Below are 26615 nucleotides of genomic sequence, written 5' to 3' on the forward strand. Positions count from 1 at the left end.
GACGTCACAGAACCAGTTGCATGAATCAAAGAGTCAGCTTTTGGAGATGGAGGCTTTGGAGAGACGGTGTCGGGAGTTGGAGCGATGCCTGGAACGAGCAGAGAACAGGTAAAAGGTTCTGCCGAATTTTCGGGTCAATAGACAATAGGTGCAGGAGTGGGCCGTTCGGCCCTTCGAGCCATCACCGCCATTCAATGTGATCATGGCTGATCATCCCCAATCAGTACCCCGTTCCTGCCTTCTCCCCTTCTTTCACCAATTCTTTCGAGACCCTTCTTTCACCAATTCCTTCTCTGCATAGATGCTGCCTCATCCGCTGAGTTACTCCAGCATTTTGTGTCTACCTTCGATTTACCAGCATCTGCAGTTCTTTCTTAAACAGGTACAAGGTTCTGATGGATCAGCTTTTCTTCAGCTTAATGGGTTTCCAGGTACAACCCTCATTTAAAGAATTGCTTTCTTCACAAGTGGGTGGCACGGTGGCTCAGCGGGAGTGTTGCTGCTTCACAGCGCTAGAGACCTAGGTTCGATCCTGACTACGGGTGCTGTCTGTACGGAGTTTATACGTTCTCCTTGTGACTGCATGAGTTTTCTCTGAGATTTTCGGTTTCCTCCCACATTCCAAAGATGTACAGGTTTGCCAGTTAATCGGCTTGGTATAAATGTAAATTGTCCCTAGTGTGTTTGGGATAGCGTTAGTGTGCGGGGAAAGCTGGTCGGTGCAGTAAGGTCATTATTGTCAAAGTTTGTTTCTTAAAAAGGAGATAACAACAAAAACTGTTAAAGGTAAACCATGGCAGTCTTTAATTGATTCGTCAGACGGGAGTGGCAAAGATCTACAATGAGCACAAACGTTGCTCAGTGCTTCTCGGGCTCCCACTCACAGAACAAAGGAAAGTTAGCACAATTATACATTTTTCTTATCAGTTAAACACTCGTACCAAGTCTGAATCTGGCATGACTGAAAGATTCTGTAGCCTTTCAGAATATAAGAAAAGCTGGATCCAAATCAAACTCGTCCAATAACAAGTTGTTACTTATCTCTGAAGCATCAGCTATTTTTTTCAATCTTGGCTTCTTTATGGCCTTGAAAGACGCAGGATTCCATCTTAATTTCTTTATTGAAAAGACAACCTGTCCTCCATATTGTGTTCCATATAATTTACAAAGTCATTCAGATTTGGCACCGAGCCATTCTTTTGTTCTACCCGACCATGCTTTTGGAGAAGAACGACTCAATTTTAGATTTAACCATTAGCTCTTTCAATATGGTCATAAGGGATAGGAGTAAAATTCGGCCCATCAAGTCTACTCCGCCATTCAATCATGGCTGATCTACGAATCTCCCCCTCCTAACCCCATTCTCCTGCCTTCTCCCCATATCCTCTGACACCCGTACTAATCAAGAATCAATCTAACTCTGCTTTAAATATATCCACTGACTTGGCCTCCACAGCCTTCTACAGCAATGAATTCCACAGATTCACCACCCCCTGACTAAAGAAATTCCTCCTCATCTCCTTCCTAAAAGAACATCCTTTAATTCCAGGGCTGCGACGTCTAGTCCTAGACTCTCCCACTAGTGGAAACATCCTCTCCCCATCCGCTCTATCCAAGCCTTTCACTATTCTGTTCTCGGTTAGCCGAAGGGCCTGTTTCCGCGCTGTATCTCTAAGCTACTTTGTTGCCACTTGTGACAAGGCACAGTGAAATTCTTTGCTTGCCCACCCGACGTATTTTTGTGCCGACCAGCGATCCCCGCACATTTATACTATCTTACACACACTAGGGAAATTTACTATTTTACCAATCAATTCACTTACAAACCTGTACATCTTTGGAATGTGGAAAGAAACTGGAGCAACCGTGGAAACCTCCCCCCCCCCCCCCCCCCCCCCCCCCCCACCCCCCTCCCGCAGTCACGGGGAGAACGTGCAAACTCCCTACAGACATCACCCGTAGTCAAGCTGGAACATGGGTCTCTGGCTCTGTGAGGCAGCAACTCTATCGCTGCGCCACTGTGCCGCCCAGCTCTTGTCTTCAGCTCCAAGTTAGACGTTTGTAATGATTCTGTGCTGCAGGGCTTGAAGTCTGTGTCAGCAAAGTAGGGGTTGAGTGAAGTTGACATCGCAAGAGGTGGGAGAAACCAAAATGGATAGACACTAGCCCTGAGGTAGAATATTGGAATCGTGATAGCTACCAGGATTTAGACGTGGGGATTAGTTTTGATCTTTCAGAGCATTTTGATTGTCCTTTAAATTCCTATGTTATAAATAACTATGATTTGCTTTAAACAGTGCAACAGCTGAGCCACAGCATCTCAATGACTTGGAGAAGAAACTGGTAGAAGAATCGGATGTCAAGGTACGGCAACTTTGCTCATATTCCTTTGCTCAAAATATCTCAATCTTTGTCTTTGGTCGACTGTTGATGCACCGGGCACCTGCAGCACTCCTGCAGTGGGGAGTGCCATTTATTATTAATGTTTTATGTGTCATTCTTAATTGTTTACTGTATGTCGTGGTGTTACTTGCGAGCGGAGCACCAAGGCAAATTCCTTGTATGTGAACAGACTTGGCCAATAAACGTATTCATTCATTGATAATGCGTCTTGCATTATCACAAAATAGCAGGAATATTACAATAAAGCATCTAACCCTAATCCCTAACCCTAATCCCCTCCTCTCTCATCCCATTCCCACACTGACTTTTCTGTCCTGGGCCTCCTCCATTGTCAGCGTGAGGCCCAACGCAACCTGCAGGAACAGCACCTCATATTTTGCTTGAGCAGTTTGCAGCCCAGCAGTATGAACATTGAACCTATCCATGTTCTCCAGAGATGCTGCCTGACCCACTGAGTTACTTCAGCACTCTGTGAAACGTCACCTATCCATGTTCTCCACAGATGCTGCCTGACCCGCTGAGTCTTGGCCTCTATATTCCAGGGTTAGAAAGGAAAAAGCCTTTTTTCTGGGTGGGTTGTGGCAGTACTGATCTGACAACTGATCTTGGGATGATTCTTTGGTTTAATAGGTGGGTAGATGGTGAACCTGTCCAACACGGTTCAGCTCCTTACTCTGGCAATGAGACAGTGGAATGAAACGTCATTTCTGTGCTGACCCTGCTCGGTACATGGGTTACAATGCTGGGACTGTGTTGGCTTCAGGGAGGAATATGTGGCAAATGGTTTGGCGAGGAATGTGAACCTGGCACTAACCCACTGTAAAATGTTGAGATGCAGTCATATTTATAGGCTATCTATTTGAGAATCTCACTTGTGTGGTCATCATTGATTTCTATTTTAATTTTACAGGAAGTTCTAGCAGAAAAGTTGTCACGTACGGAGATTGAGTAAGTACATTAACGTGAGCATCCCATGGTTGTAGATAGTCACACAGCACGGAAACAGGCCCTTCGGCCCATCCCGTCCATGCCAACCAACATGCCCCATCAACACCAGTCCCCATTGACCACGTGTGGCCCATATCCATCTAAACATTTCCAAGTATCTCGTAAATGTTGTTATAGTGCCTGCCTCAACTATTTTCTCTGAACACCACATTCCATAAAACCATCTACTTAAATCTGTCTCTTAAAGCTAGCGGAGTCGGGGGATATGGGGAGAAGGCAGGAACGGGGTACTGATTGGAGATGATCAGCCATGATCACATTGAATGGCGGTGCTGGCTCGAAGGGCCGAATGGCCTTCGCCTGCACCTATTGTGTATTGTCTGTCTTGTTTTTGATTCCACTACCCTGGGTAGAAGACTCTGCACATTCTCCCGATCTATTCCCCTCACCTCTATAAGATCTTCTCTCAGCCTCCTACGCTCCAAGGAATAAAGTCCTAGTCTCCCCAATCTCCCCCTATAGTTCAGTCCCTCAAGTCTTGGGAACATCCTCTTAAATCTTCTCCACACTCTTTCCATCTTAATGTCATCCTTCCTGCAACAGGGTGATCAAAACTCAACACAATGCTCCAAGTGTGGCCTCATCTACGTCTTGTCCAACTGTATCATAACCTTCCAACTTCTGTGCTCTGTACCCTGTCTGATGAAGGCCATTGGATGCCTTGACCACCCCGTCTGCCTGTGACTCGACCTTCAGGGAACCATGTACCTGCACTCCTAGATCCCTCTGCTCTCCAACACTCCCCAGGGCCCTGCCATTCACTGTGAAGGTCCTGCCCAAGTTTGACTTCCCAAAAAACAACACTCCACCCTTCTCTGCATTAAATTGCATGAATAATTCACCAGCCCACTTGACCAACTAATCAAGATCCTGCTGTAATTGTTCATGACCATTTATTCAAATGGGTACATGCCCTGAACTCTCTCTATCTCCCATTTAAAAGCTACTTGTCCGACGTCCCTTTACCTGTGCTGCGGTAGAGTTGCTGCCTCACAGCGCCAGAGACCCAGGCTTGATGGTGATTCTCGGTGCAGTGTGTGCGGAGTTTGCACGCTCTCCCTGTGATCGTGTGGGTTTTCTACGGGTTTCTCCCCACACTCCGAAGATGAACAATGTTGTAGGTTAATTGGCTTCTTTAAATGGTGCTGAATGTGTGGGATAGAACGAGTGTACGGAGTCATCACTGGTCAGCCCGGACTCGGTGGGCAGAAGGGTCCGTTTCCACGATGTGTATCTCCCTGGCCAACACTGCCCGCGGCAGCACAAAGTGCAGGTGACAGCTCTGTCTGCGCAGAAACTACTCACCAGTGGGGCCCATCTTACTCTGCAGTTGTCTTCACCAACAGTGGAGCACTCTTGTTCAATAACATGTTTTAAAAATGCATCAACACCTAAAGGTGAAAATGCCTTTCACTACACGTGTGATGCAACTTCTCTACTGCATTGTGCCGCTAAATGACCATTGAATCCCTGCTACTGTCCATCCCAGGCTACTGTTTGTGTGCCAGGCACAGAAGCATATCGACAACCGTATATTACAATCATAGAAACATAGGTGCAGAAGGAGGCCATTCGGCCCTTCCGCTATTCAATATGATAATCTAAAATCAGCACCCCGTTCCTGCTTTTTCCCCCATATCCCTTGATTCCTTTACCCTTAAGAGGTAAATCTAACTCGTTCTTGAAAACATCCAGTGAATTGGCCTTCTGTGGCAGAGAATGCCAGATTCACAACTCCCTGGGTGAAAACGTTTTTCCTCATCTCATTTCTAAATGACCTACCCCTTATTCTTAAACTGTGACTCCTAGTTCTGGACTCTCCCACCATCTAGCCTGTCCAATCGTTTAAGAATTGTATTTGTTTCTATGAGATCTCCTCTCATACTTCTAAATTCCAGTGAATACAAGCCTAGTCGACCCATTCTTTCGCAATATGTCAGTCCCGCCATCCTGGGAAATAACCTGGTGAACCTACGCTGCACTCCATTAATAACAATAAGATCCTTCCTCAAATTAGGGGACCAAAACTGCACACAATACACCAGGTGCGGTCTCACCAGGGCCCTGTACAACTGCAGTAGGACCTCCTTGCTCCTAAACTCAAATCCTCTCGCAATGAAGGCCAACGTGTCATTAGCTTTCTTCACTGCCTGCTGTTACCTGCATGTTTACTTTCAGTGACTGATGTACAAGGACACCCAGGTCTCGTTGCACCCCCCCCCCCCCCTTTTCCTAATCTGACACCATTCAGATAATAATCTGCCTTCCTGTTTTTGCTACCAAAGTGGATAACCTCACATTTATCTACATTATACTGCATCTGCCATGTTTCTGCCCACTCACCCAACCTATTCAAGTCATCCTGCAGCCTCATAGCATCCTCACATCACGCTCAAGACTGCCACCCAGCTTTATGTCATTCGCAAACTTGGGAGGTGTTACATTTATATCCCACTCGTCTATATCGTTAATATATGTTAATAACGGGGGTCTCAGCATCGAGCCTTTCGGCACCCCACTAGTCCCTGCCTGCCATTCTGAAAAGACCTATCTGACAACTACAGCAGTCTTCCCTACTCCCGACGTAGCTAACTGTCCATAATTCCAGGTTTTTCTCATCTCCATCCTTTCTAAAAAGTGGAGTTACATTACGACCCTCCAATCCACGGAACTGATCCTGAGTCTGTAGAACATTGGAAAATTGATCACCAATTGCATCTACGATTTCTAGAGCCACTTCCTTAAGTACCCTGGATGCAGAACCATCAGGCCCTGGGGATTTATCAGCCTTAGTCCCATCAGTCTATCCACACCATTTCATGCCTAATGTGGATTTCCTTCAGTTCCTCCTGTCCACCCAGATCCTCTGGCCACTACTATATCAGGGAAGATTGTTTGTGTCCTCCTTAGTGAAGACAGAATCCAAAGTACCTGTTCAACTCACTGCCATTCCTTGTTCCCCATAATAAATTCACCTTTTTCGGTCTTCAAGGTCCAACTTTGGTCTTAACTAATTTTTTCCTCTTCACATACCTAAAGAAGCTTTTACCTATCCTGCTTATATTCTTGGCTAGCTTACCTTCGTACCTCATCTTTTCCTCCCCGTATTGTCTTTTTGGTTATCTTCTGTTCTTTAAACATTACCCAATCCTCTTGCTTCCCGCTCATCTTTGCTACGTTGTACTTCTTCGCTTTAAGTTTTATACTGTCCCTGACGTCCCTTGTACAGCCATGGTCGCCCCTTTCTTCTCCCCTTGGAACTTTCTTCCTCCTAGGAATGAACTGATCCTACACCTTCTGTATTATTCCTAGAAACACCTGCCATTTTGTTCCACTGTCATCCCTGCTAGTGTATTTTCCAGTCAACTTTGGCCAGCTCCTCCCTCATGGCCCCTTAGTCCCCTTTATTCAACTGGATTTTTGGTTTCTTCCTTGGGTTTAACGTATTCTTGACTTCCCTTGTCAGCCAACGGTTGAGCTGCCTTCTCAGTTTTATTTTTTCTCCAGACAGGGATGAACAATTTCTGGAGTTTATCCACGCGATCTTTACATCTTCACTATTGCATCTCCACCGTCAACCCTTTAAGTATAATATTGCCAGTCTAATCGGCCAATTCCCATCTCATACCTTCAAAGCCTCCTTTATTCAAGTTCAGGATCCTAGTCTCTGAATTAACCGTGTCACTCTCCATCCTAATGCAGAATTCCACCATATTATGGTCACTGTTGCCCAAGGGGCCTTGCACAACAAGATCGCTAACTAATCCTTCCTCATTACACAATACCCAGTCTAGGAAGGCCTGCCCTCTCGTCAGTTCCTCCACATATTGGTTTAAAAACCCATCTTGTATACATTCAAGGAAATCCTCCTCAGCGCTGTTCCCAATTTGGTTGGCCCAATCTATATGTAGATTAAAGTCACCCATCATAACTGCTGTACCTTTTCTACACACATCCCTAATTTCCTGATCGATGCTATCCCCAACCTCCCTACTGCTGTTTGGTGGTCTGTATGCAACTCCAACAAGTGTTTTCTGCCCTTGGTTATTTCGCAGTTCTACCCATACTGATTCTACAGCATCCAAGCTAATGTCTCTCCTTGCTATTGCATTCATCTCCTCTTTAACCAGCATTGCCACCCCACCTCCCTTTCTGTCTATTCTTCCTGAATATTGAATACTCCGCATGTTCAGCTCCCAGCCTTGGTCACCCTGGAGCCATGTCTCCGTAATCCCAACTACATCATATCCCTTAACTACTAACTGCACATTCAATTCATCCACCTTATTACGAATGCTCCTTGCATGAAGGCACAAAGCTTTCAGGTTAGTTTTTCTTATCTCCCTTCTACCTTTGCTTCTGTCCTCCTATTATGACCCTCTGTGTCCTTGCATTGTTTCCCATCCCCCTGCCCTGTTCGATTAAACTTTCCTACACTCTTCCCGGTTAACTGCCCGCATATACGCTTCCACATTGTTGACTCCACCCCCCCCCCCTCCCCCACGTTTAGTTTAAAACCCACCCGTGTAGCTCCCATACTCTTACATCTCGACTCCTGCAGCTCTTCCTTAACTAGGATATCTGTGCACTGTAAACGGCTTCGATTGTAATCATGTATTGTATTTCCGCTGACTGGTCAGCACGCAACTAAAGCTTTTCACTGAACCTCGTGACGCGTGTCAAACTAAACCAAAGATCCTAAAGCAAGCAGGATAGACCACTCCTTCTAAATGCAATGGGCTGACGTGTAGTGCGGAACGTGGGCCTTTTTTCATCCATTTCAGTGACACGACCCGACCCGCAGTGTATTCAAAGTTGCGGGGGAACAGTTTGTGTTAATAAATTATAATTCTGAAATGACGAGAAGATTTTATCAAAGAACTTTTATTTTTACGAGGATGTTTCCGTAACTGGCTTCCCGTCTCCGCTATGGGATCTTTGGTGCGGAGACGGAAGCCGGTTTACGGAAATGGGCCGAAAATTACCCATGAATCTGCCCATGGACCGTACTACGTCTTTTCGTCGAGTGATCCATCTTGCTTGCTATAGGATCTTTGAACTAAACCACTGCCTCTTGTTTGTCCAGATTAAATGTGAACAAAACGTCCCTGGACTCTCTTCAGCTCGATGTCACCAAATGCCAAGAGGAACTTGAGCGCACCAGGAGATTAGAAGTCAAAGCCTTCGGTGAGAAGGAAGAGTTTCGCTCAGCCCTGGAATGTGCGAATGAAGAGGGAGAGAGACTGCTGTGGGTAAGAGGAGGTGTGCGTGGCCTTGGAGAGCAGCAGTGGAGAAATGGGCCGGATATTGAATGGGTCTTTAGTTGTACAGAGCCCTAGTGAGACCACACCTGGAGTATTGTGTGCAGTTTTGGTCCCCTAATTTGAGGAAGGACATTCTTGCTATTGAGGGAGTGCAGTGTAGGTTTACAAGGTTAATTCCCGGGATGGCGGGACTGTCATATGCTGAGAAAATGGAGCGGTTGGGCTTGTATATTCTGGAGTTTAGAAGGATGAGAGGGAATCTTATTGAAACATATAAGATTATTAAGGGCTTGGACACACTAGAGGCAGGAAACGTGTTCCCGATGTTGTGGGAGTCCAGAACCAGGGGCCACAGTTTAAGAATAAGGAGTAAGTCATTTAGAACTGAGACGAGGAAACACGTTTTCTCACAGAGGGTGGTGAGTCTGTGGAATTCTCTGCCTCAGGTGGAGGCAGGTTATCTGGATGCTTTCAAGAGAGAGCTAGATAGGGCTCTTAAAAATAGCGGAGTCAGGGGATATGGGGAGAAGGCAGGAACGGGGTACCGATTGGGGATGATCAGCCATGATCACATTGAATGGCGGTGCTGGCTCGAAGGGCCAAATGGCCTGCTCCTGCAGCTATTGTCTATTTAGAGATACAACGCAGAAACAGACCCTTCAGCCCACCGAGTCCGCGTCGACCAGCACTCCCCGCACACTAGCACTATCCTACACCACGGACAATTTACATTTAAACCAAGCCAATTAACCTACAAACCGAAGATCTCGGAGAAAACCCACGCAGTCACGGGGAGAACGAACAAACTGCGTACAGACAGCGCCCGTAGTCGGGATGGAACCCGGATCTCTGGTGATATAAGGCAGCAACTCTACCGCTGGGCCACCGTGGCCCCCCCCCCCCCCCCCCCGCCATCTTTGCTCATCTCTTTACTGCGTCGAAGCTCATGGAAATTAGAGAATTAAGTTAATGGCAGCACGGTGGCACAGCGGTAATGTTGCAGCCTTGGAGCCGGGCTCAATCCTGGCCACGGCTGTTGTCTGTACGGCATTTGTACCTTCTGTCTGTGATGGTGTGGGTTTTCTCCGGGTGCTCCGGTTTCCTCCCACATTCCTTGGTTCACTCATCACTTCCCACCCCCTCACCAGGCACTTTCCCCTGCAACCACAGGAGATGTAACACCTGTCCCTAAACCTCTTCCCCCGTCTCCATCCATGGACCCCAGCAGTCCTTCCAGGTGAGATCGAGGTAGATTGGCGCTGCCTCTGACCTTATCTACTGCATCTGGTGTCACTAATGCCGCCTCCTGTACATCGGCGAGACCAAACGTAGACTCAGTGACCGTTTCACTCAACACTTGCGCCCGGTCCACCAAGGCCTGCTAGATCTCCCGGTTGCTGACCATTTTAAACTCCTCTTCCCATTCCCACACTGACCTTTCTGTCCTGGACCTCCTCCATTGCCAGAGTGAGGCCCAACACAAACTGGAAGAACAGCACCTCATATTCTGCTGGGGTAGCTCACGACCCAATGGTATGAACATTGAATTGTTCAATATTAGTAAACTAACACCTCCTCTTCTCTCTCTCTCTCCCCCCCCCCCACCTCCGCTGTGCCCCACCTGCACTCTCACCTATTTCCCCCTTCCTTTCCTCCAGCTTCACAATTCGCACTCAATAATCCTTTTGTCTCGCACCTTCAGTCATTTCACGTCTGGCCTTTGTCCAAATATCTCTCCATTCAACTCCCCAACTCGCACCTGTTTCCACCTATTACCCGTACAGCACAGAAACAGGCCCTTTGTCCCCACTTACCCATGTCGGGCATCTACACGTCCCACATGTCTGTGCTTGGTCCATATTCTTTGAAACCTTTCCCATCCATGGATCTATCCAGCAAGGTGGCGCAGCGGTAGAGTTGCTGCCTTACAGCGCCGGAGCCCGACTTCCATCCTGGCTACGGGTGCTGTCTGTATAGAGTTTGTACGTTCTTCCCATGACCTGAGTGGGTTTTCTCCAAGAACTTTGGTTTCCTCTCACTCTCCAAATACGTCCAGGTTTGTCAGTTCATTGGCTTGGTATAAATGCACAAATTGTCCCCAGTGTGTGTAGGATGGTGTTAGTGTGCGGGGATTGCTGGTCGGCGCGGACTCGGTGGGCAAAATGGCCTGCTTCTGCGCTGTATCTCTAAACTAAAATGTCTTTTAAATGTTGTTATTGCACCTGCCCTAACTGCTTGCTGTGTCATCTCATTGCGTATACCCCCACCCATTGTGTGAATTCCTCTGGGCTCTGTTATAACCAGACTCTGTGTATGAAAGCATTGTGCATCAGCTGCCCCTGACCTGAGCAACCTGTACATGTGTTTTAACAAGCTGCTCAATTGTTTCTCTTTAACCCTTTTGAAAAATTATCCGACAATAGACAATAGGTGCAGAAGTAGGCCATTCGGCCCTTCGAGCTAGCACCGCCAATCACTGTGATCATGGCTGACCATCCACAATCAGTACCCCGTTCCTGCCTTCTCCCCATATCCCCTTGACTCCGCTATCGTTAAGAGCTCTATCCAAGTCTCTCTTGAAAGTATCCAGAGAATTGGCCTCCACTGCCTTCTGAGATTCCACAGATTCACAACTCTGGGTGAAAAAGTATTTCCTCGTCTCAGTTCTAAATGGCCTTATCATATTTCTTATGGCATTTCTGTTAAACTACAGGAAGTCACAACTCTGCGGAGCCAGGTTGACAACCTGACTGAGGAGAATGGGAAACTGGTCGGGCACACCAACCTGCAGCAAAAAATCCAGTATTTGGTCAAAGTCAAGAAAGAGAACTCTCGACTCTTGGAGGTACACTTTCTTAATACAACATCGCTTGCATTTTTGGGAGTATTTTGCTGAAACTTCAAGCTAAATAATAATTTGGCCACTACATACACCAAAAACATGTAGATGGGACCCGTGTCGATGGGGCATGTTGGTCGGGGTGGGCAAGTTGGGCTGAAGGGTCTGTTTCCCCGGTGTAAGACTATGACTATCAATTATGGACACAAAAAGTCGGAGTAACTCAGCGGGTCAGGCAGTGTCTCTGGAGAACATGGATTCGTGACTTTTCACAGAGTACTGGAGTAACTCAGCGGGTCAGGCAGCGTCTGTGCAGAGAAGGAATAGGTGACCCTTTTCCAGACTATTTATCTTTTTCATTATCTGTGTAAGAAATTCTATTTATTCCAAATGCCCCTCTATGGTGCATTCTCACGATAGCGCAGCGTTAGAGCTGCTGCCTCACAGCGCTGGAGAACCGGGTTCGATCCCGACTACAAGCATGGCTGATCTCTGCCTCCTTATCCCATTAACCCACAAATCTGAACATCTTTGGAGTGTGGAGAAAATATTGGTGCACCCAGAGAAAACCCACACAGGTCACAGGGAGAACGTACAAACTCCGTACAGACAGCAGCCGTAGTCAGGATTGAACCCGGCGCTGTAAGAACTTTACAAGTTTCCCCGTGAACTTAACACAAACTCCTGCTTTGATCAGATCTACCCCAAGCCATGACTGAGTCAATGAGAGGGGATGTCTCTGCACCTCCCTTCCCCAGTCACTTGGCGTGTGATGGCTGTTCCACATCGCACCTTGAACCATGATGTTAAGATCAGTCGTGAACTACTGAGTTCTTTAGTAACTTGTCAGTTTCTTTGTTGAACTAAATTAAGGCGCATGTCGCAATCAAAAGCGCTTGAACAATTGGTGACCCTCGGACTATCCTTGATGGAACGTTACTGCCTTTACCTTGCACTAAACATTATTCCATCATCATGTATCTATACAAATGCTCGATTGTAATCATGTATTGTCTTTCCCGCTGACTGGTTAGCACGCATCGAAAGCTTTTCACTGTACCTCGGTACACGTGACAATAAACTAAACTGAACTAATCTGCTGCCTATTTGCTTCTAGGAAAACAATTTGCTGAAACTGGAGAATCTAAAATTGAGAGAACACAAGAAGTCCGAACTGAACGAGGTTTCCCTGCTCGACACCACAGACTCGATGGAACAAGACTGAAACGTATAGCAATATTGATCGGCCCCTCGTAAATGTTCTTCCTACCAATCCCCTCCAGGGTGAAGCCCCTCCGATTACCCACCACACTATGGCGGCAAAAGGTCGTCTACACTTCCCTTCGACCCCTCACCCGCTCAACTCGAAGGGAAACCATTCCCAGCCTTCTCCCCGATCTCCTCATTTATCCCTCAATCATGACCCCACTCTCCATCCCAGGGCAAACGGACCCCTCCCCTCATCTCAGGCAACCCTCTGGTGAAACCCCCCTGGTGAGAAGGTCCTCGACACCCTCTCGCGTGTTACTTCACCTTTCCGAGGATGCGGGTTCATTTTGTACATTATTTTGATACTGCCTTCTGGTAAATGGCACCAATTTTATTGATGTAGTAATTGTATTAAAGACAGTTTCTGAAGTTGGTCGAATGAATCAATGGTCACGAGTGCGAGGAACAGTGAAATACATATTTTGCTCACAGATCAGCAAAGTTGCATGAACACGATGGCCCAGTTAGTGCCGTATATCCACAGAACAGCCCACTGAGTCCACACACAAGAGCTGCCAGTCCCAGCGTTCCCCGCACATTAACACAATCCCACTCACAAGGGACCAAGACAATTGATCTACTAACCTGCACATCTTTGGAATGTGGTAGGAAACCCAAGATCTTTGAGAAAACCGAAGATCTTTGAGAAAATCCACACAGCTCACAGGGAGAACATACGTACTCTGTACAGACAGCACCTGTAATCAGGATCGAACCCAGGTTTATGGCGCTGTGAAACAGCAACTCTACCGTTGTGCCGCCTGAGTTACCGTGAAAAGCATGCTGATGCTGTACACATTGGATTGAATACTTTATTGTCACAGGTGACAAGTCACAGTGAAATTCTTTGCTTGCAAATAGTCGCCAATGAAAGGCACTAACAAAGTTACAAATTGCCTGTGCCAGTTCCCCCTCTTCTTCCCACCCCCTTCCTCACAGCAGGCCCCCGCGCCAGTTCCCCTTTTGTTCTTTTCCGCCCACCCCCTCAGGTGGTCCCCCCAGGCTGGGTCCCCATTGTTCTTCTTTCCCCCCCCCCCCCCCCCCCCACGGTGGCCTCCTTTGTTCCTTCCCTCGGCAGCGGCGTCCTCACTTCCACGTGTTCGTCCTTCAGTCGGCGCCATCATTGGCCGCCGCACCGACCTCTGCACTAACGTGGACGGGTCCTCTCCGTGGCACCGACTCAGGCCCCAGCTGCGGGCTCCGTCGACTTCTCCGGCCACGGGCTCCCCTGACCGGCGGGAGTTCTGGCCTCGGCCACTCCGCAGCCCGCCGGCAGGCGTACAGAAACACAACCAGTTCATGCTCCAGTACAATAGGTAGAGCAAAGGAGAAGATACAGAATGCAGAATATAGTTCTCAGCATTGTAGTGCATCAGTTCCAGAGACAAAGTCCAATGTCCGCAATGGGTTAGAGGTGAATCGGACAGTACCCTAGCTCATGGAAGTAAGAGTTCCTGCGTTTGAAATGGCATTGAAGGACATCCTTGTGATTGAGGAAGTGCAGCGTAGGTTCACGAGATTGATCCCTGGTATGGCGGGACTGTTGTATGAGGAAAGATTGAAAAGACGCCTTGTATTCACGAGTTTAGAAGGATGAGGGGGAATCATATAAAATTATAAAAAGACTGGACAAGCTAGATGCAGGAAAAATGTTCCCAATGTTGGTCGAGTCCAGAACCAGGGGCCACTGTCTTAGAATAAAGGGGAGGTCATTTAAGACTGAGATGAGAAAAAACTTTTTCACCCAGAGTGTTGTGAATTTATGGAATTCCCAACCACAAGGCAGTGGAGGCCAAATCACTGAATGGATTTAAGAGTTAGATGGAGCTCTAGGAGCTAGTGGAGTCAAGGGATATGGGAAGAAGGCAGGCACAGGTTATTGATAGGGGATGATCAGCCATGATCACAATGAATGGAGGTGCTGGCTCGAATGGCCGAATGGCCTGCATCTATTTTCTATGTTTCTATGCCCTCCTGATAATGGCCTGTGGAGGTTCCCGCACTAGCAGATGCAATATCATCTACCTTTTTTATCTACCCTGTGGACGGCTCGATTGCAATCATGTATTGTCTTTCCGTTGACTGATTGGTACGTAAAGAAACGTATGCTTCTCACTGTACCTCGGTACACGTGACAATGAACCAAACTAAACTTTAGTGGACGGTGTACGTGGTCATTCATGATGGTATAGCCCTCACATCCCAGGAATCTTCTAGATTGCCTCCAAATCTAGTATGTCCTTTCTTTTGTTTTCACACCTTACTCTTCCATATCTCTCGTTTCCCTCTCCCCTGACTCTCAGTGTGAAGAATGGTCTCGACCTGAAACGTCACCCATTCCTTCTCCACAGATGCTGCCTGCCCCGCTGAGTTACTCCAGTGTTTTGTGTCTATCTATGTCCTTCCTTAGATAGGCAGACAGAATTGTGCATATTTACATGAGTGCCCTTCGGCCCACTGAGTCCGCAAAGACCAGCGATCGCCGCACACTAATGCCCCTGTCCCACCTAGGAAACCTGAACGGAAACCTCTGGAGTCTTTGCGCCCCACTCAAGGTTTCCGTGCGGTTCCCGTAGGATTTTGTCAGTCTCCCTACCTGCAACCTCCGGGAACCGCACGGAAACCTTGGATGGGGCGCAAAGTCTCCAGAGGTTTCCGTTCAGGTTTCCTAAGTGGGACAGGGGCATAACACTATCCGACACCCACCGGGGACAATTTACAATCTTTCCCGAAGCCAATCCTGCACGTCTTTGTAGTGTGGGAGGAAACCGGTGCACCCGGAGAAAACCCACGCGGGCCACGGGGGAGAACGTGCAAACTCCACACTGACAGCACCCTGAGGCAGCAACCCTACCGCCTGCTGCGCCACAGTGCCGCCATCACATGAGAACATACATGACATGGTTTACAAGTTTGCAGATGACACAGAAGTGGTAGTTTTGTGAAGATAATTGTGGAGAACTGACCGCATGTGACGCGGGTGCCGGAAACGGGCGGGCCGGGGTGAGACGGGCCGAGCGGCCGCGGCTCGGAGTCATTTTGCTGCCGGTGGGCGGGCGGGGTGACGTCACGCTGCCGGTGGGCGGGCGGGGTGACGTCACGCTGCCGGTGGGCGGGCGGGGTGACGTCACGGTGCCGGGCGGGCGGCAGGAGCAGGAGCAGGTGGAGGATGTCGGGGCTGAGGGAGGCGCTCGGTGCCGGCGCTCTGGGAGCTGCGGCCGCGGCCTCCGCCAAACTCTGGCTGGGAGGCGGGAGCGGGCCTGGGCCTGGGCCGGTGGTGAGAGCGGGGACAGGGGGGAGGGAGGAGGGGAGGGTCGCTGCCCCATCTATCTCACCAGTGGGTGGGGACTGGTTGGTCCCAGAGGCTGGGGGCTGGGGGGTGGGGGATGGGGGTGGGGGGTGAGGCGTGGGGCTGGGGGTAGGGTGGGGGCTGGGGCTGGGGGTAGGGGTGGAGGCTGGGGCTGGGTGTAGGGGTGGGGCTGGGACAGATGGATGGATGAGTGGAGATATGCTATGATATGATATCTTTATTTCGAACGATTAAAAAAAAGAAGAAAAGAAAAGATGAAAATGAATAAATAAAGGAAAATTATATATATACATATATACATACATAAATACATACACATGTACATGTACATATATACATACATACATACATACATATACACACATACACATATACATAACATATGTACATACATAAATTAAAAAATCAAAAGCCAATTTCAACATAATACACATTAGACTCGTTCGAAAAGGGATAGGAAGAAGCCTATGCTTGTCAAGTCCTACCCCCATTCTTCACCATTAACAAATGCAAAATTCAATAAAATAAACTAAACAGACAATTCAAATAAAACTACTCCAATCAAGCTATTTAGAAAAAAAGAACAAAAAAAGAAAAGAACAAAAAGAACAAGCACTATTAAATGTCCTGGGTCTCCTCCATTGCCAGAGTGAGCAACAGCGGAAATTGGAGGAACACCACCTCATATTCCGTCTTGGGACCTTGCGTCCGGATGGCATTAACATTGAAATCTCCCAATTTTGCTTGTCCTTGCTGTCTCCTCCCCTTCCTCAACCCTCTAGCTGTCTCCTCCCACCCTCCCATCCGCCCGCCCTCGGGCTCCTCCTCCCCTTTTCCTTCCTTCTCCCCCCCCCCGCCCCCACCCCCCATCAGTCTGAAGAAGGGTATCGGCCCGAAACGTCGCCTATTTCCTTCGCTCCATAGATGCTGCTGCACCCGCTGAGTTTCTCCAGCAATTTTGTGTACCTAAGCACTATTAACATCTGTGAGATTTACATTCTGTGAGATATGGGGATGTGGGGACAGGACAGGGAAGCCGTGATCTTGGTCAATGACAGAAGGTGTTGGGAGAGCCCACGTAACATGGAGCAGGACAGCACCGCTTCAGACCCTTCGGCCCACACGGTCCATCCTAGCCCGGTCTCTGGGCCTCACTCACTCTCTGGGCTTTCTGCAGACCATACATAGGTCACAGAACGTCCAAAGATCATAGAACGTAAATAATAAATTGCAGGAACAACGTGTTTTTAAAAGAGTTTAGGGTACACAAAAAAAAAAAAAGCTGGAGAACCTCAGCGGGTGCAACAGCATCTATGGAGCGAAGGAAATAGGTAACATTTCGGGCCGAAACCCTTCTTCAAACTTTCAACATTTTTAAAAGAGTTTGCTTCACTTGTGATTAGTTAGTTAAATGCACCCTCTTTAACGGGTATTGTGGGAAGCATAAACGGTGCAAACCATTTCAAATAGAAACAAATTATATTTTCCCAAAACAAAAATCGAGGAAACATAGAAAATAGGTGCAGGAGGAGGCCATTCGGCCCTTCGAGCCGAATGTGATCATTGTGATCATGGCTGATCAGGAAAAATGTCCTGAGTGCATAAATTCCTAATTCACAATCAAGAAACTACATCAAGAAACATCGGATTATAATTTGATTTTAGACGCCCAAAACGATCCATTAAGAACCGCGACAGTTCTGGGCAAATGAAATGCATTGGTCTTTAGCGATTCAGAACTGTGTACTGCATTGCAACAAATCATACATATTGAGCTAGGAGCTGAAGCTAGAGTCTGCAGTTGTAGAGCATGGCACAATTATAGGTAATCAAAAGAAAAATAATTAACTTTATCTAACACCTGGGTGGGAAGTGTCTCGACCCGAAACGTCACCCATTCATTCTCTCCAGAGATGCTGCCTGGCCCGAACCGCTGAGTTACTCCAGCTTTTTGTGTCTATCTTCGGTGTAAACCAAAGATCATAGATTGTAGCGGAGACGGAAACCGGTTACGGAAATGGCGCTGAAGATTACCCATGACATACTACGCCTTTTTCGACGAGTGGGCTATCTTGCTCCGCTCTATGATCTTTGGTCGCGTCCAGCAATTACATTACAACACCACCTCACTGAGTGTTACACAGACCAGTACAGCAACAGGCCCTTCGGCCCACAATGTCCATGTGGAACATGATCCCCAAGTTCATTTATAATCCATATCCCTCCGGTTCCTGCATATCCATGTAAATGTAGAACCAGTGCTTCTACGCAGTGGCTGTGGAAAGCATCTTGTCCGGTAATATTACCATCTGGTTTGGGAATTGCTCTGCCCAGGACAAGAAGGCTCTGCAAAGAGTAGTGCGTTCGGCCGAACGCACTATGGGAACTTCACTCGCCCCCCTGCAGGAACTATACATCAGGAGGTGCAACTCCAGAGCCAATAAAATCATGGGAGACCCCTTCCACCCCTGCAACGGACTGTTCCAGCTGCTACGGTCAGGCAAACGCCTCCGTTGCCATGCTGTGAGAACGGAGAGGTTGAGAAGGAGTTTCTTCCCAGAGGCCATTCGGACTGTAAATCTCACCAGGGACTAACTTTACTGAACGTTTTTCCTTCCAATATTTAATATGTAAAAGAATATGTGTGTGTTTATGAGTGTGTTTATAGTTTGTTTGTTTGTCTTTTTGCGAGCATTGCCACTTTTCATTTCACTGCACATCTCGTATGTGTATGTGACGAATAAACTTGACTTGACTTGACTTGACTATGTCTCCTAAACACCACTATGATATCTGCCTCCACCACCATCCCCGGCAGCGCGTTCCAGGCACCCACCACCCTCTGTGTTAAAATAACCTGTCCCGCACATCTCCTTTAAACTTTGCCACACATAGAGTGATACAGCATGGAAACGGGCCCTTCGGCCCAACTTGCCCACACCGACCAACATGCCCCATCTACACTAGTCCCACCTGTCCGCGTTTGGTTCATATCCCTCTAACCTGTCCTATCCATGTACCTGTCCAAATGTTTATTAAACGTTGTGATAGTACCAGCCTCAACTACCTCCTCTGGCAGCTTGTTCCATACAATACAATAGAATTTTATTTATCCCAGGAGAGAAATTGATCTGGCAACAGTCATAAAAACACAAGATGCATGAAACATGAAATTAAAGTGACGAGTGGAAAGGATTGGGAATGCGCAAAGATTGGGGGGAGGGGGTCAGTCTCAGTCTACCCTACGATAGAATGGGGAGGAGTTGTACAGTTTGATAGCCACAGGGAAGAAGGATCTCCTGTGGTGTTTTGTGTTGCATCTTGGAAAAACACCCACCTCCTCTTGTGTAAAAAATTTACCCCAGATTCCTTTTAAATCTCCCCCCATCTCACCTTAAACCTCTGTCTCACCTTAAGGCTCTGCCTTGTAGTCTTTGATATTTCCATCCTGGGGAAGAAGTTTCTGACTGTCTCCCCTATCTGCCTTCCATAATTGTATACACCACTGTCAGGTCTCCCACAATCTCCGGCGTTCAAGAGAAAACATCCTTTCTCAGCAGATAATACCCCTTGATGCAGGCAGTGTCTGGTGAACCTCTGCCCCCTCCCCACATCCTGTACAAGTGTCAGCCCATGTGGTGTCCATGTGCGATGTGTTGAGTGCGATGTGTTTAGTCACAGCCTTGCGACGTACCTGTTTTACAGCTGCACGCGCTGCGCTGGCTTGGCTGTGGCGGGCTGGTCGTCCTCTGTAACACGTTGATGTGGACATTATTTGCGAAAGCACTGAGATATTCCTCGTCTTCACGAACCACCCTGACGACTACTGCCTCCAATTTTCTCTCCTCAGTAAGTCTGTAGTTTTCTTCATTGCAGCGTTCTCATTGAACTGGCGGAGTTGAGTATCAGAGTCGGGCAGTCATGATGCAGCTCGGTATAACTTTGGTCAGGCTGCATTTGGAGTATTGTCTGGTCGCCCCCATTCCAGGAAGGATGTGGGGGCTTTGGGGAGCGTGCAGACGAGGTTTACCAGAATGATGTCAGGATTAGGGAGCATTAGCTACTGGAAGAGATTGCACAGACTTGGATCGATTTCTCCAGAATACCAGAGGTTGTGGGGAAACATGATAGAAGTGAGAGGCATAGATAGGGTAGACAGTCAGAACCTTCTTCCCAGGATGGAAATCCAAATACTGGCGGGCACAGCTTTAAGGTGAGATACACAGAGGGCGGTGGGCGTGTGGAATGCGCTGCCAGGGGTGGTGGTGGAGGCTTTTAGACAGGCACATGGATATACAGGGATATGGATCACTTGCAAGCAGAGGAGAGTTGGTCTTGGCATCATATACAGCATGGACATTGTGGGCCGAAGGGTGTGTTCCTGCGCTGTACCATGTTGTAAAGGGGCCGAGTGTGAAATGATTTACCAGAGACTGCATTTTGTCTGTCTGATGTGGAGGTGTTGTTGCTTGCAGGCCTGTCTGGGGAAGCTGCTGTTCGGGGAGGAGCACGGGCTGTTGTGGTGGCTGGGGTTGGCCCTGAGCCTCGCTGGGCTGCTGCTGCTACACACTGCTACAGACACGGAGCAGGCAGGCGTGTACACCAAGGAGGAGTGAGGGGTGTGTGTGTGGAGGCACGTGAGGGGAGGGGGAGACCGAGGGTGGTGACATTGCTGGCAGTGCGGAGTGAGGTGAAGGGCAGGGAGATGCTGGCAGTGCCGAGGCCACGGACATCCTTTGCGGACAGTTAACAGGAGCTTTGCTGTGGGAAATTTGAATGAACAAAACCAGCCTGTTTTGTGTAACTACAGACATGACTGGTTGCTTCTGCCTAGGCCCTGAGCACACACCGGACCCTGGCAGAATCTCCCAGTCCTGGGCCACAGCAACCCCACGGTAACACCGTGTCCCCCCCCCCTCACCACGGTAACACCACCCCCCCCACACCACGGTACAATGTCATAAGGGACAGGAGCAGAATTAGGCCCCTCAGCCCATCAAGTCTACTCCGCCATTCAATCACGGCTGATCTATCTCTCCCTCCTAACCCCATTCTCCTGCCTTCTCCCCATAACACCCAATAGACAATAGATAATAGGTGCAGGAGTAGGCCATTCGACCCTTCGAGCCAGCACCGCCATTCAATGTGATCATGGCTGATCATCCCCAATCAGTACCCCGTTCCTGCCTTCTACCCAAATCCCGACTCCGCTATTTTTAAGAGCCCTATCTAGCTCTCTCTTGAAAGCATCCAGAGAACTGGCCTCCACCGTCCTCTGAGGCAGACTAATTCAGACTAATCCCGCACTAATGAAGAACCTGTCCGTCTATATCCATTGTCGGCTCCACAGCCGTGTGTGGCCTTCTGTTACCCAACTCCCTGCTGACCTCCAGTTGATGACTCACCCTCACTGCTTCTGTGATCAATGCGTCAATATCTGTGTTACATTTTGTTGTTATGACTGAATGATAGTAAAACCTCAAGGTGAAACATTACCAGATTTTAATGGTCTTTGATTTCAGAAAGTGAAATCGTGAAATCAGAATTGTTATTTCTTTAAGAATAAATGATTGGAGACTGTTTAAAAAGATCAGTGTCAGTAAAGAAATTATTGGCATCGTAGCCACAAAGGTTATCCTTCAACACTTGCATAATATTCCGTGACAAACTCATTATAGGAATCGTAAAAAAAACATTTGTTTCATTTGTACAAAGTGCAGATATACTGTTGCATTATGCAAAATCTAGAGTTGAGAAACACTGTATGGAAATGCTCCTTTGTCAAGTCTATATCTGCGGCCTGAGACCACATCTAACTGTGTGGACCACGTCTCTAACTGGGCTGTAGATGTGTGGACCACATCTCAGCATGTTGTAGATGTGTGGATCACGTGTCTACATGTTGTAGATGTGTGGATCACGTGTCTGCATGTTGTAGATGTGTGGATCACATGTCTACATGTTGTAGATGTGTGGATCACGTGTCTACATGTTGTAGATGTGTGGATCACGTGTCTGCATGTTGTGGATGTGTGGATCACACGTCTGCATGTTGTAGATGTGTGGATCACGTGTCTGCATGTTGTGGATGTGTAGATTACTTGTCTGCATGTCCTGGGCTGTAGATCACATCTCTGTCGGAGTCCTGTGCTGTAGCTCCTCCAGCTGGTGAGGGAACCTCCCCCCAGAATGTTCCAGGAGTGAAGAGGTTTAAACGGGGTGACTGTGGGAGTGATGTACAGAGAGCTGGGGAGACATCAGTGGTTTGGATGGTTACAGGTAGAGTCTCAGATCAGTCGGCAGCAGAGGATATACTAGACACACAATACTCTGGTTCATGTTGCAATGGTCCCACAACACACGCATGTATCCTGTTTTAGTAAAGGACACGTCAATGAATACTAAGTGAATAATACTAAGATATAGAGTATACACACAGCGCGGGCTTAGTGTTTCTTGGTGATTCATCCAGCAGATGTTGCAGCCTGTATCTCACAGCTCAGTCCGTGTGGTGTCGGGTCAGTCAGCCGGAGCCTCCACCATCACCACCTCCCTGCGGCTCATGTCCGGTGTGTCGCCGCTGGCCTGGGCTCGCTTCCTGCACCGCAGACCCGAGAACGGGTTGAACCATCCCAGGGAAAAGTCCCCATCAAAAGCTGCCTTCATCCCTGCCCAACCCAGATTCTTCTGCCAGGTCACCGTCTCGTTCTTCAGACGCTCAATGCCCTGCGGACAGTTACGGGGAGAATGTGAGTGTCACTGGAAATATTAAACCACCTCAAATGTATTCCGTAAATCCCAGACATCCCTCCCCGTAGCACTGGGAGCAGCATCACAAGGTCATGTGATAGGAGCGGAATTAGGCCATTCGGCCCATCAAGTCTACTCCACCATTCAATCATGGCTGATCTATCTCTCCCTCCTAACCCCATTCTCCTGCTTTCTCCCCATAACCCCCGAGACCCGTACTGATCATTGCCAGGACTCTGGTGGTCATCACCACCCCCCCCCTCTCTCTGGGGCAACTAGGGAGGGGCAGTAACCACCCCCCCCCCCCCCCCCACCCCCCCTCTCTCTGGGGCAACTAGGGAGGGGCAGTAACCACCCCCCGCCCCTCCACTGCAGAATGAATGAAAGAGAAGTCTGCCAGACGGAGTGACCGCAGATGTGTGTGGAGCCGGTTGAGGGGTTGAAGCACGACTGGGGAGCGCTGGAAGATAGCGAAGCTGTCACTGAATAACCCTGTGTCCCAGAGGCTCTGCCTGCTGCCGGGGGTGTCGGTGCAGGACAGGGAATGGTTGGTTTTCCTGTCCACATCGACACAAACATTATTCTCTCGGTGGTACAACCTGACCCAAGGTACGAGCTGCCCAACCTTCCTCATCCCCAAATGTCAGAGAGACCCCTTAGTCCAGCCAGAGTGGCCCAGGACAAAGTTAGTGAACAGAGACTGAGTCAGGTCCCTAGTGAGAATATACCATACAGTTCAACATTCCACACATGCATTTGTTTTCATTTAAACGCTGATTAAATATTGCAACATTTATCTCTGGCGTTGTGTGTCTGCGTTGCTTCTGTGAAGTGGGAATGTGAGCCTGGTCCACAGACTGGTGCAGGAGGTCTTGATGGAGAGTGAAGGTGTCCCCAGGCCTGAATGTCGTTGCCGTCAGAACCAGCCGTCCGCATGTCCACAGGCCCGGGGGTCACAGAGCCCCCAGTGTGGTTGGGGAGAGGCAATGACGAGAGACTGACAAGGTGCAGAGGGACACAGAGTGAGTGGGGCACCGTTGTGACACCCTGGTGGTGAGGGTTTGGTGCGGGGGGAGGGAGGGGCACACTGGTGCGGGGGGAGGGACACCCTGTGTCTGAGGGGTGCAACGGAGCGAGTGGGGCTCATGCAGACACGGTACCTGGAGCAGCAAAGGCCAGTATCAGTGAAAGTTTCTGAATAGAGTGATGGAGCAGCATCTGTAGTCCGAGACAGGTTGCAGCGTTGGAAGAGGAAAGAGGCAAAGTTAGTTAAAAAGGCAAAAGCAAAGAAAGTGAAACAGTGAACAGACAGACTGAGACTGAGGCAGGTTAACAAGGGAACTGAACATAGAACAGTACAGCACAGGAGCAGGCCCTTCAGCCCACAATGTACCGAACATGATGCCAAGAACAACGCTGATCTGTCCCATTATAATTCATATTCTTCCATTTCCTGCATATCTACATCTATCTATCTTCTATCTGTACATCTATCTATCTATCTTCTGTATTTATCTATCTTCTTCCCTTCTATACATAGATAAAACTCTGATTTGCTGCTCTTCCGGTTTGCGTGATTTTCTTATGCTCGCAAAAACGGTACACGATAGCGCTACGATTTTTCGCCACTTTACTCACCATTCCCCTGCGCTGCAAGTGCAACAGGTTTTGTTCCGATCGATGGTATATATTTAAAAAGTTATTAAGGTTTAATAAATCTTAAATACCGCGTATGCGCAGATTGGTTTCCTCTCCTGTCAGTCAACGCCACGGCCAGGACGGCGACGGCCCTTCCTGCACCGCGGCCTCTCCCGCCTCACTCACAGCGTCCTCTCTCCCGTCCTCACAGTAACTTGTCTACCGTCTACCTCACCATTGGCGGCGGCTGCGGGGGGGGGGGGGGGTGGTTCAGTGGAGGCCCTGGTCCCGTCGCTCTCTCCCTCACTCACCCCTCTCCCCCGCCCGCCCTCTGAGGCGATGGTGGTCCCGTCTACCCGTCCCCCCCCGGGTCAATGGCTGTGAGCGTCCGTCCCCTCCGCCACCGCTGCGGTAACTCACCCTCACGGCCCTTTTCGGAGGAGATCTTCTCCACCAGCTCATCGAAAGTCGTCATGCCCACCATGACGAACACTGACTCCATCACCCCCTCCCGCGGCCCGGCAGCGGCAGCAGGTGGGCAGGGCGGGGACGGGCCGAGCGGCAGCAGCTGGCGGGTGGACAGGGCGGGGATGGGCCGAGCGGCAGCAGGTGGACAGGACGAGGACGGGCCGAGCGGCAGCAGGTGGGCAGGGCGGGGGTGGGCCGAGCGGCAGCAGGTGGGCAGGGCGGGGATGGGCCGAGCGGCAGCAGGTGGGCAGGGCGGGGATGGGCCGAGCGGCAGCAGGTGGGCAGGGCGGGGATGGGCCGAGCGGCAGCAGGTGGGCAGGGCGGGGATGGGCCGAGCGGCAGCAGGTGGGCAGGGCGGGGGTGGGCCGAGCGGCAGCAGGTGGACAGGACGAGGACGGGCCGAGCGGCAGCAGGTGGGCAGGGCGGGGATGGGCCGAGCGGCAGCAGGTGGGCAGGGCGGGGGTGGGCCGAGCGGCAGCAGGTGGACAGGACGAGGACGGGCCGAGCGGCAGCAGGTGGGCAGGGCGGGGATGGGCCGAGCGGCAGCAGTTGGCGGGTGGACAGGGCGGGGATGGGCCGAGCGGCAACAAGTGGGCAGGGCGGGGATAGGCCGAGCGGCAGCAGCGGGCGGGTGGTCAGAGGGAGGGAGGGAGAGTGAGTCGGGTTGCAGGGTGGCCATACAGTTTGCGCAGAGTTTGAGTAACACACACACACGATGCAAACTGGTCCAATTGTCAAGTCAACGGGATTTAAACCACAGATAACAATGGATGACCTATGCAGGAAGGAACAGCAGATTCTGCTTTTTATGGAGGGAGGGAGTGACTGAGGGCAGGGGAGAGGAGAGGGAGGGAGAGAGTGGGGGAAGGGAGGAGGAGAGGAGAGAAAAGGGAGGGGGAGGAAGTGTATAAGCCTCCCCCGGCTCCAGGCCACTCGGCCAGCTCCCCCCACAGCCCCCGCCTCAAGTACAACTTCACCACCAACGTGGTGGAGAAAACAGGGCCGGCGGTGGTTTACATCGAGATCCTGGGGAGGGGAGGAGGGAGTGGGGGGATTGAGGGAGAGGGGACGGGAAGTAGGATGAGGGAGGGGAAAGTGGGGGAGGTGGGATGGGGGGAGGTGAGTGGAGGAGGAGGGGGATAGAGGGAGAGGAGGTGGGTAGGTAGGGGAAAGTGGGGGGAGGTGAGGAGGGAGAGGGAGGGAAAGTTGGGGAGGTGATGGAGAGTGGGGGTGGGATGGGGGGAGGTGAGGAGGAGTGTGGGAGCAAGGGGATAGAGGGAGAGGGGTTATGGAGGGAGGGAGTTAGAGACAGGAGAGGGAGGGAGAGGTGAGGGTTGGAGTGGGGGAGGGAGGGGCACACTGGTGCGGGGGAGGGGCACACTGGTGCGGGGGGAGGGACACCCTGTGTCTGAGGGGTGCAACCGGAGCGAGTGGGGCTCATGCAGACACGGTACCTGGAGCAGCAAAGGCCAGTATCAGTGAAAGTTTCTGAATAGAGTGATGGAGCAGCATCTGTAGTCCGAGACAGGTTGCAGCGTTGGAAGAGGAAAGAGGCAAAGTTAGTTAAAAAGGCAAAAGCAAAGAAAGTGAAACAGTGAACAGACAGACTGAGACTGAGGCAGGTTAACGAGGGAACTGAACATAGAATAGTACAGCACAGGAGCAG

At 49.6% G+C, this 26615-nt stretch overlaps 3 protein-coding genes across 5 annotated transcripts in view; 2 read left to right on the forward strand and 1 right to left on the reverse strand.

Annotated features, from left to right (window-relative positions):
• kif15 (kinesin family member 15) overlaps positions 1–13152 on the forward strand; it is a 92463-nt gene extending 79311 nt beyond the window's left edge. For both annotated transcript variants that reach the window (XM_033015096.1, XM_033015106.1), the window contains 6 exons: positions 11–108; positions 2298–2364; positions 3314–3351; positions 8498–8663; positions 11389–11520; positions 12632–13152. In XM_033015096.1, the coding sequence (XP_032870987.1) occupies positions 11–108; positions 2298–2364; positions 3314–3351; positions 8498–8663; positions 11389–11520; positions 12632–12739 (609 nt within the window). In that variant the 3' untranslated portion in view covers positions 12740–13152. The remainder of the gene's footprint in view (positions 1–10; positions 109–2297; positions 2365–3313; positions 3352–8497; positions 8664–11388; positions 11521–12631) is intronic.
• A 2757-nt stretch (positions 13153–15909) lies between these two features.
• On the forward strand, positions 15910–21675 carry tmem42 (transmembrane protein 42). The gene is made up of 3 exons (XM_033015164.1): positions 15910–16060; positions 19799–19942; positions 20569–21675. Exons 1-3 carry the CDS (start codon positions 15953–15955, stop codon positions 20707–20709), a joined length of 393 nt encoding a protein of 130 aa, XP_032871055.1. The 5' UTR covers positions 15910–15952; the 3' UTR covers positions 20710–21675.
• The window catches only part of zdhhc3 (zinc finger DHHC-type palmitoyltransferase 3), a 64709-nt gene continuing 59675 nt past the window's right edge, over positions 21582–26615 (reverse strand). Inside the window, exons 7-8 of one of the 2 annotated variants that reach the window (XM_033015147.1) lie at positions 26404–26461; positions 22736–22819 (exon numbers count right to left, since the gene is read on the reverse strand). In XM_033015147.1, the coding sequence (XP_032871038.1) occupies positions 22812–22819; positions 26404–26461 (66 nt within the window). In that variant the 3' untranslated portion in view covers positions 22736–22811. Of the gene's footprint in view, positions 22820–26403; positions 26462–26615 lie in introns of both variants that reach the window. The other variant, XM_033015132.1, reaches the window with a different exon arrangement.

Source organism: Amblyraja radiata, chromosome 2 (assembly GCF_010909765.2).
Source record: "Amblyraja radiata isolate CabotCenter1 chromosome 2, sAmbRad1.1.pri, whole genome shotgun sequence".
In the NCBI taxonomy this organism is placed as follows: Eukaryota; Metazoa; Chordata; class Chondrichthyes; order Rajiformes; family Rajidae; genus Amblyraja; species Amblyraja radiata.